Genomic DNA, 14667 nt, shown 5'->3' with positions numbered 1-14667 from the left:
GACGAACTTTAACAATATAGATTTAGTTTGTAGATGAAATATGAAATATGTTCACGTGACGTAAAGAACTTGAAATGCGTTTTAAGTTGAAACTTGAAAGAAAAATTGCATCGTGTTACATTTAGAAAATAGCATTGCGGTGTATCCAATTTAAGGACGTTGTAAACATTACTTGATTACTACTCAACATGGCGTGATGTTCTGAAAATTATCGTGATTCGTGCTGCTTCTATCTCATTGAAAATCATCATAATGAGCATCTTTGGAGATTTCTTCGAACAGTTTCGTAGGCGTTCAGAATATCGTGTTCCAATGGATATACCACAGTGGGTATTTTATAATTTAAAGAAATCTCATTCTTTTTCGAAATATTAGTGGTTTTTATTGTTTATGACGTAATTACACAGTCACCCTATTAGTCTTGCTTTTGTAAATCTGCCTATAATCGATGAATAAGGGTTACCACAAATGGTCCACAATCAGAAAAGTTCTCTTGATACGACGTATTATCATGGAGGAAAGTTACTATTGATCTTTGCAACAAATCTTTTGCAGACTTTTCGAGACATCTTTCGATTAATGCTGATGTAATTGTAGCATTATGTTGCATTAATACTGCATTAACACTGATAGTTGCAATCACTGACTAGTGACTAGTCACTATTATGGGGCTATCTAAATTAACTGGGCAGACCTGCTCCCTTTCCATCTATATATCTTCATGGAAAAGTCACTTAATTAAAGGTGATTGTATCACATCAACTCAAACCCAGCCTAACTTTGCTTATAGGAACAAGTTCTCTTCAAAATTATAAACAGATCTTGCTTGTTTTGCTTCAGGAGAGTGATGTCGGTGATGATTAACATGATTTATTAAATTTTGGTTTCATTTTTTGGTAGAGATATTCTGAATGATTTATATGATCATGGTAATTTGGATGAAAGTCAGAGGCAGGAATATCATGAATGTAATCCCAACAGACATGGTACTTTTTTTGATAACCCAATGGATTTTATGTCAGAATTTGAAGAAATGTTCAATAATTTCTTCAAAGGATTTCCAGTCATGGCTTTCCCACTACCTAATGGTACGTATCTAACTCTTAATTCTGCCAACACTCCCTGAGAGCCAAATAAGCTATAGAAGATGTGGAGTTAACCAATTATAACAACAAAATAATTTCTACTGATAATGAAAAACTGCAATTGGCTGTTTTTCTTTCAATGAACAAGGTTTTCTCAAGTCCACATCAAAATCACTTGAGCGGTCTACTCACATACTTATATAGCTATATGCAATACAATTATTTGTTGATATTAGTGCATGTGTATATAAAACAGGACAAGTGTTGCTTCCTTCTCTGGATCTGTTGTAGGATGGCACTATATATAGAACTCTGCTAGGGAAAGCAAAAAATTAAGATTCAACCTATTCCACAGGACAGGTTGTAGGAAGGCTGCATGGCGCTATCCGCTATCCACCAGAAATGCATTGCTTAAAAAGGAAGTACATTTAATAAAAAAAATATTACTTCAAGAATAGGAAGGTTCAATTCAATTTGTACAAAAACACAGGCAATTTTAGAGTGTTTGAAAAACCCACATGGACAATTTCAGAGTAATTGAAAAAAACAACTGGCTATAGCGCCAGCCTTCATCAGATCAACAACCTATGAAATCTATAAAAAGCAAAGAAAATAACTTAATAAGAAAACTTTGAATTACATCAATTGTATCCCAAGCATTTATGCTGGAGTGCCTGCCACTGGAACTGGAGACCGATAGTGTTTGCTGTTTATTTAAGAAAACGAAATTCCGTCACTACCGGGAAACGAAGATACGCACGAGAGTAATACTACGCTGCAGGAAAAGATGTTGAATGACAGGAATCCTGTGACACGAAACCGCCGTTCTCCTGCACAGGTACTATACGTCAAACGGTGCTTAACTAAAAAGAGAGGAAGAAAAAAAAGCATGATATTTATATTACAATTGCAATGAATTAGCGTACCTGGCAGGTTAATCTGTCAATGTCTGCATATTACGTATTTAACAAATTCCCCCAGATGTTGTGCTTTTAGCTAGAAAGAGCATCGCAAAATGAATTAAACTTGGTGTGAATGCGAATTTCCGAATTTTGTATATTTCGATCTGTAATGAGCAGTAAACTGATACGCAGGCTTTTAGCTACATTATTTCATAGGCAGCCCGGTCAATGCGGGTACAGCATACTATCTTATGTTTTTTTCCGCCTTTTGCAACCAACGCCACGACGGTTACTAACTTTACGATGCCCTTTCCATCTGCGTCAACTGAATCATCATCCAAATTATCCTATGTAGATCAGTTATTGAATACGCAGTACTAAAAACCTGTACAACGCCAAAGGGACATGTCCGTGCATGTGTTGTCGAAATTTCTGATTTCAGTTTTTTGTTTTTGTAGCCCCCATTTTTGGGTGAAGGTTTACGAAGACCGGTCGAAAGGCCGGGTCGTTTTAATCTTCTAAAGGAGGACAAAAGTAAGTAAAGCAACTGGCTTTAATTTTGGACGCAGGCTTACATACCGTCACATAAATCCAATGGCAATGCTTGCATCTAAGTTTGTCATTCCTGTAATTTTCAAAAGTAGATGACTCCGTCTCCCTCTCATATAGATAATTTTCCGGGGTTTTTTGCCCTAGACAAATTACGCATGCGCATTAGCTTAAATCAAATTATGTTGAGTTGTAGATATTTTGTTAACTTGATATGATTTACTTTAAGATCTCGACGAAGACTTGGAGGCGGGGGGCAAGAGTCTTGATGATATTATTCCTCGCGGGAGTGCCCAACCAGAGCCGCCAAGAACCTTTTTCGGCTCGTTTACTTCATCATCAGTTACCCGCAATAGCAATGGCGTAAGTGGGTTTGTAATTAGCAATAATTTGTGACGGATTTTATGATGAGTGAAAATAGGTATGTTGGCATTATAGGAAATAACACACTTAACATAACTGTTCTGTTTAGGTTGTTGAAAGTAAGAAAACAATAAGAGATTCAAGAGGGAACGAGGAGGTGACATAATAAATGCGCATAAATATGTGCAACATTTGCCTTCATTTTATCCAGTGATCTATTTTATCTGAAATAATGGTGATACTTCCATGTTCAGTAAATCTTAAAGACGGATATAATCCTTCAGATTAGGCCAGGATTGGAGTTTAATTTAGGATTAGAGTTAACCCTAGTCAACCATAAACCGAATCTAAGACCGAATCCCAACTCATCACCTGATATCATGGATAGTTAAAAGACTATTTTATTATCCATGCTATTAAATATCAAGGATTAAATTTGTTTTTTCAGGATTCGCTGAACATTGAATTGTTGTGAAAAAATGGAGCATGATTTAAACAGTTTCGGTCACAATGTTTTAGGTCACTATCACAAGAAGAAGTGGTGATAAGGAATATACAATAACGCAGAAAACAGACGAACACGGGAACAAGGAAACGAGAGAGAATGTTGTTGAATTCGGCGCAGGTATAGTGCACTATATAGCTATCTGTAAGACAACTGATGTTGAATAGAAAAAGAATAGACAAAAATCTAGTACGGAGGGTTCAAATTTCATGGTTGCATCCAGTGAACTCTCTCTATACAGAGTTTACTGGTTGCATCTAGCAAAGATTTGTTTGCCTATGGGCTTCAAGCGAAAATGACTTCAATTTTTGCAACTGTGAAATTTATCCAAAAATTTATACTCGGCCCCATGTGATTTTTTAAACTAATTTTAGTAAATTACGGGAAATTTTTAACATTATTTTCCTAGAAAAGAAACACCTTGATATGTTAACGGGTGATGATCCACCAGTTACAAATGGTCCGCCGTCTTTGTACGAGAGATTACGCAGTTGGCTCAGTGTTTAAATTTTAATATTTATGAAGATCATGCAGTGTAAACTAAAATATACTCTGACGTTTAACGTCTAACGATGTCAAGTGTATTGCCCATCCATGTCCATACGAATACACCACGCGGTAAATGCCGGTAATGCGTTTGGCTTAGTGTTATTTAGAAATAAACAATACTCAATAGTCAATGCTTCAATTTCTGAGCTTATAAAAGATTATACGTAGAGTGACAATTAAGAAAATACAATAAGAAACATTTAACACATCACAATAAACCTCACCAGCAATATCCGTTGCCATTGATAAATAAAATCATTGATCACTTCTAACTTCTTCATTGATCACCTTTAATGGTCCTAGAACAACGCGGATGAATTGTGACATAAAAACGAGCTTTAATAAAATAGCAGTATATTTTGTTTTGAAAATGTTACTCACTGTTAATTTCCCTTTCCCTGTGAATATACAATTACACTGAAAATTGAAGGCCGGAAGATGCAAAGTAGACAAAAAATTTCGAAAAAAATTTGTAATTGTTTTGGTTTGCGAACTAAGATCCTAAATTTGGTTTTTGCTTTAATATAACCTATTTAAATAATAAGAAACAAAGTGAAAGCCACTAGGGATGCCAGAACTCTGGGAAACAGCAGTCACATTTGCTCTTCTTACAATTTATTTCCATTAAGTTTAAAAGATTGCATAGCAATTCACCAGTAGTAATAATGTAGTAATAATTGTGTAAAAGAATCTACGTTTACTGATGCTCAAATGAATAAAAAAGAATTTTAAAAAACAATAGGCAAAACCAAAAAAATGTGATTAATATTATCTAGGTTTTGGCAAAAACTTGCCCATTTTATTTAACAATTTTAAATGCACTTGTAAATAATATACAACATTTCATTATGCTGCCTCTAACTTCTTTAAAAGTGTCAACATGATATTTCTATCAAGTTTATGTTTGCTTTTTCTTCAAGTTGCCACTGGCCATCATGTATATGGATGCCAAGCAAATACCAATTCCAGCAGCAGATGCAATCATGCATGACCTAAAAGCAAATGTTTGTGGCAATATAAATTATGTAAATAGAAAAAAGGAGCTAAGCAAACTAATATACTAGAGAAGTAAACAAGTGAACTAAAAATCCTTGTAAAGAGGCTGTTGTTAGAGAGGGCCCTATTCTTCTGTGGTGTCCACATGCACATAGTTCTCATTTTACATAGGTCTCGACACTAAATTAGCCTGCATCTCAATCATACAAAATAGAGAAAAATTGCACCCATTCAAAAATACATTACTCAATTAATTCTGCATAATAATGTGCAATTTTTGACATTTTCAAATACCTCCCTAATAAATAAAAAATATATCCAACCTGTAGATGAACCTGTCATTTGGACCTAATAAATATACTGGCAAACCGGTGGGTTTCTGTAAACAGAGATAAATGAGTAAATAAATGGATTTATTTGTTATTGTAAGGCCGGAAATTGTTTTCAATATATTTTACGTGCTTTTCCAAAAAAATAGAAAAGAGAACGATATACTGCTATTTGGTATCAGAACAAATACATATATGAATTATGAAAATGTGATGTTTTGACAAATTAGTTGAGTATTTGACTATTAAACAATATTCCTCACGATACTTTGCTAATCTACGAAAGAACTTCCGACCATAAGGAGGAAAGGTATATAGAGACCGTTGGACAAAATATAGATTGGTTGTCAGCGCTTTATGGGCACTAAATGGAACTCGCCAAACGCTATTGAAACTTCAGCTGAAGTGGTGTTGAAATAGTGTCAAGGCTGGCGACTGGCGTGTCAAAATGGGTAATATGTACAAATACATACATAACTTTATAACCATAAATACCTGAAATAACGATTGATAATAAGGGACTCTGTTCGGGCGATTTATTGACAGCCCTGCAGAGTTCACATCTTGTTGAACACGACGTTTATAGTGCCTTCGAACGGCATCCATTTTGGATTGTCAAGAGGACGTGCTTCCACCCTGTCAATTGTTAAGAAAAATTTTCCAGAGAGAAGCAGATAGCAGATTTGTACCAAATTTGTACGTGCCGTTTCCGCTCTGACGCTGCGCATTGCGTGAATTGCTCGACGACAATCATTTTCAAAAGGGTTGGGACAGGTAGCCAAATTACTGATCAATGCACATCGCAATTCGACGTTCTTGAAGTGATTGCATCCCAGCTTTTGACAATACATCGCAATATGGTATACTCGACCATGGTCGAATATACTGGAATATGGTATACTCGACCATGGTCGAATATACCGGAATATGGGAGTATCAACCAGTCAAATATACCAGCATACGGTATACTCGACCATTGTCGAATAGACCGGAATACGGTAAGCCCGACCATGGTATGCATGGTCAAATATACCAAAAATATGGTGCCGCGGATTTCGACCATGGTCGAATATACCGGAATATGGTATCCTCGACCATGGTCGAATATACTGGAATATGCTATACTCGACCATGCTGGAAAATACCGGAATACGCGGCATATTTAACCATGAATCATTTCAAAAGGGTTGGCCCGGACAGGTAGCCAAATTACTAATTTGTAATACAACCCAGATCAACAAGTTTGGCTGAATGGTAGAATGGAAAAACTTTAATTTCAAAATGATTGACATCCACAAAAGACTGGAGTAAGACTGGAGCTCACTGGAGTAACAAAGCATTTAATTGCAGCATGAAGAAATATCTCAAGCGAAAGCTTTAGTTTATGATTATGTTTGAAAGTATATTATCGAGGTAAGTATTTAAAATATGGGAACAAAATAAAATTTTTATGAGCTTTTTGATGATATATAGTACATAGTTTTATATATGCAATTAGCAGTAGGATGGCGGGCAATAGCATGCGAAATGAAACAGTCCGAAATCTCGAATTTCAGGTAAACTCCTAACCTCGTACCCAGCGTAATTTTTCTGTGTTTTAGGGGCAATGACCGCACGCTGTGGGTCGTGGAGCGGAGGTAAAAAGACCCTGGGTACGGGTTACTAGGTTAGTAGACTCACAGCTGACACAGCATAAACAAGAGTTTTTTTTTTTTTTATCATTCAGCCGCCGGTTGTTCGAAAGGGGTTTAACTATAATCAAACTGCAGCTGATAAATTCAAATAGAAAACAGAACTATATATTTATAGAACAACTGAACTGAAACACTTTAGTTTTCAATGGAAGTGCAAGTTCAGGCATTCACAAGTTGTATATGAGAGTGTTTTTGCCGTTAAAGCTAAACTCATTCGAACAACCGACCCCAAAAATATTTAATGATAAAAAAATCTCTGGGACTACGCATCCGGCTAAATTATTATCACAACACAGTAATCAGTTAAACATTTTTTAGCCTGAATAAAATTGCTAGGGAACATAACCAGCTATTGTAATCAATCCTTTTGTTTGTGTGGTTTCATTAAACTAAAGATTTGCAAATTACCTAGATTTGCAAATTAGCGTTTCTCACTACTTCTTGCTCTTAATTTATTTGGTTGCACTTTACCATTTGTCAAATCAAATTCATTACTTTTATTGCAGTCCAAATGGAACGTTCTCGTTTGTTGTTCAAATCAGTTTGTCGCTACAAATGCTGGAGTGTGGTTTCTCTTACATTCATCGTGGTTTTCACTCTAATCATTGGCTTTCGATATTTTGAATTCAATATTGCAATTAAACTCGTATGTAGGGCACAACAAGCTTGGCCGGAAACAGTTGTACCACGTAAGAAAATACAGCGATCAAAAAGTGATTTTGGCTACGATTGGTTAAGGATCCAAAAGGCTAGAATAGACTGGCGGGCAATGTTAAAACCGTGCTCAGATCAGTTGGCTTGGGGAACCTTAAAATCTGGCTGGGGTAGGGTCAACAAAACTTCTGCAAGCAGAAGTTACGTGACTTACATGAATATTCGAAATTCTGGGCAGTTTTCTAGTATATTTATTCACACGCGTACAGCTAGTGGGCAGGATAAGACTATCGGTGGCGATAATTGGCGAGTGTTCTTCACAGGACCAGCAAATGTTGCAGCTTCTGTATTTGACTATGAAAATGGTACGTACGAAACCACCGCGCTGCTTTTGGAGCCTGGAAACTATACCGTTCGTGCATATCTTGATTATAGTTTGTGTGATGGCCTGAGAGATCCTCCGGAAAACTGGTTCCGAATTGGTGAGTTTCCGCAAATCCGAAATGTCAGTTACGTGACACTGAGAGAGAATATTGTGTCAGACTGTCAGTATATGATATGTAATGTACACCATGTAACCTGTTAAAGTTCATACTTTGTATATAATTTATACCATATATCTCTATACTATATATGATTAATATTTATATTCTTCTCTAGGGAATAAACAAGGAAAACAACAGCCTGAAGGAATACTTGGTTTTCTTAATGACTTTATTTATGAACCCTTGTCAGGAGGTAAAATCATAACCTTCGAAGTCTCATCAAATGAAACGAGAGGAGTAAAAAACGGTGAGTTAGTTACATTTGCGGTTCATCAATCATCAACTGAACTATTTTGATAGTAACTGTACCATTCTTTCGTGAATTTAATCCTACAGGATTACCCAGCCTAACTTGCGCGCAATCTTGCCGTTCTCTTTGGAATGGCTTTGGACGGTGGAAAAACAATGCTTGGTTGCCATATCTTCCTGGTAAATCAAACTTGACTGAATCTATTTTATAGCATTAGCTAATTCGTTGGTATAATTGGAATGCCGTATACTAGTATGTTCTGAACTCCTTTTATCTTAGGTACTGATCATACATGACCCTTTATTGATGAACCTAACTGAGAATGAATAAACTAAACCTCATGCCTCAGTCTACTAAGTGTGAACGAGCTATTCTTTAAATTTTCATAGTAAGCCATCTTCCTACACTAGAGAAGCCACCGCCTCCAAGGGGAACACTGTGGATCTTCGGGGACTCATTAGGAGTGCGATTTCATTTTTCACTTTCAACTAAACCGCTGTGCAGGCGAATATTCGAGCAATGCAGGCACAGTTATAACTGGTTGTACCCATTTCCTGGTGAGAACGAAGTGCTCGCAAAATCAAAGTATAATAACCTTGATTTTCAACCAACTATAATACTTGACTCAATCAGAGATGTTCTACGTGATACGAGCATGAAAACCCGATACAGTTTATTGGTTTTGAACCTAGGGCTACATTACCCAGTATCCTTGAATTTCACGACTTATCAAAAGTTGATTGATGACGTCATACAAATATTGAACGTGCGTAAAAACGAACTGGGGAGTAATGCGAGGGTTATTTGGAAAACCACAACTTCGTTGCGAAAAGAGAAAACTAAACCACCAAGAAATGCGACACAGTGGAGATTTTTCACCGAACCAGTAAGATAGTCTCGCATTTTATCACTCCGAAGACCTCGTGTTTCTGTTACGGGAACGGGCGATTTCCATTACAGTCCGCTTCACCCGCGCGGGCTAAGCGGGTTTTGAAATGTGCCCATGCGACCGTGACCACTGACCGTGACCGGCCTTAAAAACAAAGCACGTTTCTCCCGCGCGGGCAAAGCCACTGCAATGGAAAATTGCCTTTATAGTGCATCAAATTTGACTCGCAGAGCATGTTCGCATACTATAATGGTGGCTGATCGCCTGATTGTAACGTTTCTATTTTCCAGCGTGTAAGGTTATTCGACACCTACGCCATGTGGGCAATGTGTAGGGCTGGCATTGAAGTTTTAGACGTGTTTCCATTAACCGCCTCCTATCCGAATGGCACTCAAGACATTGTTCACTACAGCAATAATGTGTTTAACGCTGCAGAAATAGCTTTAGAGAATTACGTTAAGGCTGGACCTGCATTTAGAAGCACAAGAGTTTGTATGAAGTAAATATCACGCTAAATGTTTTTGACGCTGTTTGTTTGGCAGTTTAACCTGTATTTTTTAAACTAAACAATTAAGAATTGTTGATATAATAAAATTAATAATAATTATATAACATAATAATTATATGCCCTAGGCCCTAGCCTGGCGCGGCCCCAAAATATCAATTAGGGTCACGTGGGTAGTAGCCATGTGGCCCTGTTGATATTTTGAATTGTGAAATTTTACACATATCGATATCATACATATCTTCGGTTAGTGTTTCTAAGTCGAAGAAACGCGAAGATTTGCTGTCATTGAAACGAATATTGCAGGTACAAAAAATTCTAAACGTCCTAAAAGTCAGCTTTTCGAGGTAGTAATATCCTACAAAAATGTTGTACGAGAAACAATATTTACCTTTCGTGGCATTGCTGTCTCTTACTCTGAGCACGTGGTGTATTGTGCCGAGCTTTTGCAACACCGAGCAGTGTCTTGAAGGTCCATATCACAGGAAAACACCCCTCGAAGAAAGCCAAGAATACAAATTTTGCACACCTTGGAAAAACCTTACGTGTTGTACGGTGCGGTTGGACAACGAAATAGATCAGGGCAATGCCCCGAAATTGTACAACGATACTTGGCATTTGTGTGGGAATCTTTCAACAGAATGCTTGAAACATTGGAAACGCCAGGTATATATCGTTTCGATTACCGTTTTGCGCATTAGGTTCTGAGCTGTGACAGTAGGGTCTTTACAATCGCCAAACCTAAGATACGCCACGAGAATTTGACTGATCTGCTGCCTTTATTCCCTTGGCTAAAGTAATAATAAGCGGCGTGCGATTACAGCTCTGGGCCTGGCCTAGATTTGGCTTTGACCTTTGTGCTTAATTCTTGTGGTGTTTGTGGACTAACTGGACTTCGACAAAGCCTTGGTCACATAAATCTAGGTCTACTGTATTACTTTATATAGAACTGGTGAATCATGGCAAGGCCAAGCTGGTCGTATTATCGTATTGTAAGAGCAGCTATAGCACACGCACTCCAGTTATGCCTAAAGACTCTAATGCCTATTACGCTTCTGTAAAACAACTCTCACTTTGCAGCTGACTTAATATTCTCAAAGGAGTGTTACTTAATGGCATTTTATTTTTTTTCTTGCAGTCCGAATTCATATGCTATCTGATTGCAATCTGATTGGCTACACGAGCGGGTCCGTATGAGGCTGTACGGATCGGGCGAGATTTAAAAGCACACAGCCAACGCTAAAATATGAATTCGGACCGCAAAAAAAAATCTATTATTTACCAGTTTAATTGGTCTGTATGTATGTATAGGGAAATATTTCCCTTGGTCTCAAAAACGTCCCTCGGCCTTCAGCCTCATCCCTCGGCCTGCAGCCTTGTCCCTCGGCCTTCAGCCTTGTCCCTCGGCCTTCAGCCTTGTCCCTCGGCCTTCAGCCTCTGCCTGTTTTTAGACCTTGGTAAATATTTCCCTATACGGACCTCAAATCTGGTAAATAACGTATAAATATGAATTGCAACTTTGTTGGGAGACCTCAGACCGCCCCTTATCAAACACTAAATTCACAGCTAGGTCAGTGTCAAACCTGAGCAAGTGACGAGTGCAGCTACAGCATGAATATTGTGGCTTTTTACTTGTATATATTTATGCATGTTCATTGGTCCATTGTTCACCTGTTATGTTTTGACAGTAGAAATATTTCAGTTTTGATAATGAGCATAATGGCATTAAGATCTATGTATGCTTGTGTGCATGACTGCATGCCTCCATGTTTTTGAATTTAATACCATATGTATATTGTGAATGTTTATGATGCTGGATAACTGAGTTATCCCAACTAGACTCTAATTTTCTAACCATACCAAGCAGCCCTTTAAATGCACCAAAAATCAACCTGAGGCTATCAATAACAGAAATTTGCCTCATTGATTTGCATGTCCCACCAGGCACCATGACTTGACATTATATTGTAGTTAAAGCAAATAAACCTCTTTCATTGTATCCAAGTCTTACGATGATATTTTTTGTTTGACTCGGCTTGTGAGAAACTTTTCGCACCAATTTCAAGAGGTCACTTTATGACCATCTTCATGGCTCTCCTTGTTGCCCTTCTTATTGACTCCCAATTTCATTTATCAAGACAATGGTCAGGACAGACCATAGGCGGCCCAAAATTTGGCAATATTTTTTCGTGCGAAAATTTTTTTGGCAATTTGTCAATGTAATGTATAATATATATTGACAAATTGCCGAAAAAATATCGCCCAATTTTGGGCCGCCTAAACAAGCCTAAACTGTGCATACCTATTAAATTTATGGCTTTCGATCCATTCAAAAGAAGCAATTAAGCAAAACAAAATACATCCTCTATGTAGCAGATACAAAAATTAAGCCACCGTTTTTCTTGTAGGAATGCTTTTATCAATGCTCACCATATGCTTACCAATGGAAGGACAGCAAGGTTAAAGATGCTCTAAATGGTACAGTACTCTTTTTTTTCCCGAAATGAGAATGTCCTTGAAATTTCGAGGATCATAATTCATACAATGAAAATTTTATATCGTATCACGTTGGCAAACTATTATATAGCACAGATTAAGTTTTCCTACTAATTACTAAAAGACATTGTACATGCACAAATAATGCAATGTGTTTACGTTGATTGTTGTCAAAAAGTTTCTTCCAGGGGACAAGCGTGCATTTTGCTTGTGAAAAACGCGCTTGGTGCTTTCCTTTATACGGGAAGGTTTTATCAAAAGGTCGAAATGTGCACACTAAACAGAGGACTGGGGCACAGAATACCTAACAGAAGTGGAACTCCTGTACTTTTTTCGTAAGTGTGATTCGTCATGATTCGTCACTTAGCAAGTGCATCTTTTTGAGGCAGTCACCCCCCTGCCAGTACTAAATATGGCCTGATTTTAGACATTGGCAGGGGGGTGACTACCTCAAAAAATGCACTTGCTAAGTGACGAATCATGACGAATCACACTTACGAAAAAATAGTATAGAGTACTACTTCTGTTAGGTATTCTGTGACTGGGGTTAGGGTCCGGGTTACGGTCTTTCCCAGCCCCCGCCCCCGTACGCTATGGGATCGGAAATTCCGATCGGAAAAGCAAATGAGAGCAATAAGATATTTCCATACTCTATTTTTATTAGACAATTGTCTGAAAATGCGTTGCAGGTTACATGCAATGGATTACATCTCTTTTAAATGTACTCGACCTAATTGCTATAGATGTTGTTTTAGGTGTTCCAATATGTGCCAGTGAATGCGACGCTTGGTTTGATGCATGTAAAAGCGATCTCATATGTGTGAAAAACGTCATTGAAGATTATGAACGTACCATGGAGTATAAAAACAAATGTCCTGGGCCTAGCAACAACAGTTGTGTTAACTACACTGTAATGTACGGAAGTGGCGAAAGTCTTTGTAACCACATGTGGGGAAATTCGTATAAGTATGTGAAAGAGGATGGAAATAATTGTATGAAATTTTGGTTCAATTCTAGCGAAAACCCTAATTCCAAAGTCCTGAAGGAAGTTCGCGCCGGTAGTTTGCCTGTTAGTGTTTTTTCCAGTAAACTTCTGTTTGCTATGCTCTTTTCTGTGATGGTATTCACGAACTAGTGTTTGACACCTGTGCCCTTTGTAACGCGATGCCACAAACTGGAATTATATAGTATACAGTAATATAAATATAAATGTATAGTAAACATAATTCGCTTTTTCAGTTAATCATTGTTAAAAGAGTTATATTACAACATATTAAAGGGTGTTATTAATACTTACCTGCATTTATCTGTGGTTTATTTGTCTTGTCTGTTATGCGGTAAATATTCCTAAGGCCGACGCACACTAGAGCTATGTGCGTAGCAAAAAGTCATTCGTGGCCACTGGCGCAAGGCAATTGCTCTCGTTTGCGCGCGACTTTTCCGGCGACTTTGGTCATTCGTGGTCATTCGTGCCACTTACGGCAAATATCTAGCATGTTTGATAATTTCTGGCTCGCGCGCCAAAATCTTTCCGTGCGCGGCAAACTGAAAGCTATCTGCTTATGGATTGTCTTAACAGCGCATGCGTAATATACGAAAGTAAACATCTAAGATGGCGAACAGATTGCAAAAACAAAATTATGGATAGAGCAGATAGCTTTTATTTTGCCGCACACGGAAAGATTTCGGCACGCGAGCCAGAAATTATCAAACATGCTAGATATTTGCCGTAAGTGGCACGAATGACCAAAGTCGCCGGAAAAGTCGCCCACACACGAGTGCAACTGCCTTACGCCAATAGCCACGAATGACGTTTTGCTAAGCACGTAGCTCTAGTGTGCGCCGGCCTTTAATCGATAGAAGAGAGTGCTGTCTACGCACGCCAAATATTTATTCGTCATTTTCACATCGTCTTTGACGTTCACGCCCTGATGCTAAATCTCCCTAATGTAGCTGAAAGGATGCGCCAGAACGTCGTTACTCGTTAGAACAAATTGCCAAGAAGGTGCGGCCTGAACTCACTACTGCTCTCTACCAATAACCGTGAATGACTTTAAATTACAATTCGGTATGATTTGAGTAGCATCGCTATTTTACTGCTGATGCTGTGAATGGATTGATTTCTGCCTTTCATTTCTGCATCTTGCAACTATAGCTCGTTTTTAGAACACGAAAGTATAAGTATATAAGAAGAGAAAATCGCAATAGTCAAAGCAGAAACAAATTTATTATCTCATCAAATCGCCAAGTATATTCCGCTGTTCTGATGTTTGACAAATTTGCTAAATTTTGAGTATATCTTATGTTTATTATGCTATGTAGAATCCCGTTTAAAAGTAAATTAAAAAAATAAGTG

At 37.7% G+C, this 14667-nt stretch overlaps 3 protein-coding genes and 1 long non-coding RNA gene across 4 annotated transcripts; 3 read left to right on the top strand and 1 right to left on the bottom strand.

Moving 5' to 3' along the window:
• The first annotated feature begins 185 nt into the window (after positions 1-185).
• Positions 186-5264, top strand: LOC114531315. Its single transcript, XM_028552953.1, has 8 exons — positions 186-326; positions 901-1088; positions 1805-1923; positions 2446-2521; positions 2766-2899; positions 3009-3056; positions 3419-3524; positions 3814-5264. The coding sequence occupies exons 1-8, from the start codon at positions 253-255 to the stop codon at positions 3909-3911; spliced, it is 843 nt and encodes a 280-aa protein (XP_028408754.1). The 5' UTR covers positions 186-252; the 3' UTR covers positions 3912-5264.
• On the bottom strand, positions 4725-5894 carry LOC114531316. The gene is made up of 3 exons (XR_003687840.1): positions 5774-5894; positions 5273-5328; positions 4725-4945 (listed from the first exon to the last, which is right to left on the bottom strand). It is a non-coding gene; the product is annotated as an uncharacterized LOC114531316 (long non-coding RNA).
• A 983-nt stretch (positions 5895-6877) lies between these two features.
• Positions 6878-9844, top strand: LOC114531322. The gene is made up of 6 exons (XM_028552958.1): positions 6878-6944; positions 7479-8108; positions 8287-8418; positions 8508-8600; positions 8811-9307; positions 9601-9844. Exons 2-6 carry the CDS (start codon positions 7484-7486, stop codon positions 9811-9813), a joined length of 1560 nt encoding a protein of 519 aa, XP_028408759.1. The 5' UTR covers positions 6878-6944; positions 7479-7483; the 3' UTR covers positions 9814-9844.
• Positions 9845-10019: 175 nt separating this feature from the next.
• Positions 10020-13607, top strand: LOC114531317 (riboflavin-binding protein-like). The gene is made up of 3 exons (XM_028552954.1): positions 10020-10481; positions 12224-12293; positions 13067-13607. The coding sequence occupies exons 1-3, from the start codon at positions 10182-10184 to the stop codon at positions 13444-13446; spliced, it is 750 nt and encodes a 249-aa protein (XP_028408755.1). The 5' UTR covers positions 10020-10181; the 3' UTR covers positions 13447-13607.
• Positions 13608-14667: the final 1060 nt, after the last annotated feature.

This window comes from Dendronephthya gigantea, unplaced genomic scaffold (genome assembly GCF_004324835.1).
Source record: "Dendronephthya gigantea isolate DGI-Jeju-01 unplaced genomic scaffold, DenGig_1.0 000070F, whole genome shotgun sequence".
Lineage (NCBI taxonomy): Eukaryota > Metazoa > Cnidaria > Anthozoa > Malacalcyonacea > Nephtheidae > Dendronephthya > Dendronephthya gigantea.
Note: the sequence above shows the minus strand (reverse complement) of the source record. Positions and strands in the feature narration are given on the sequence as shown.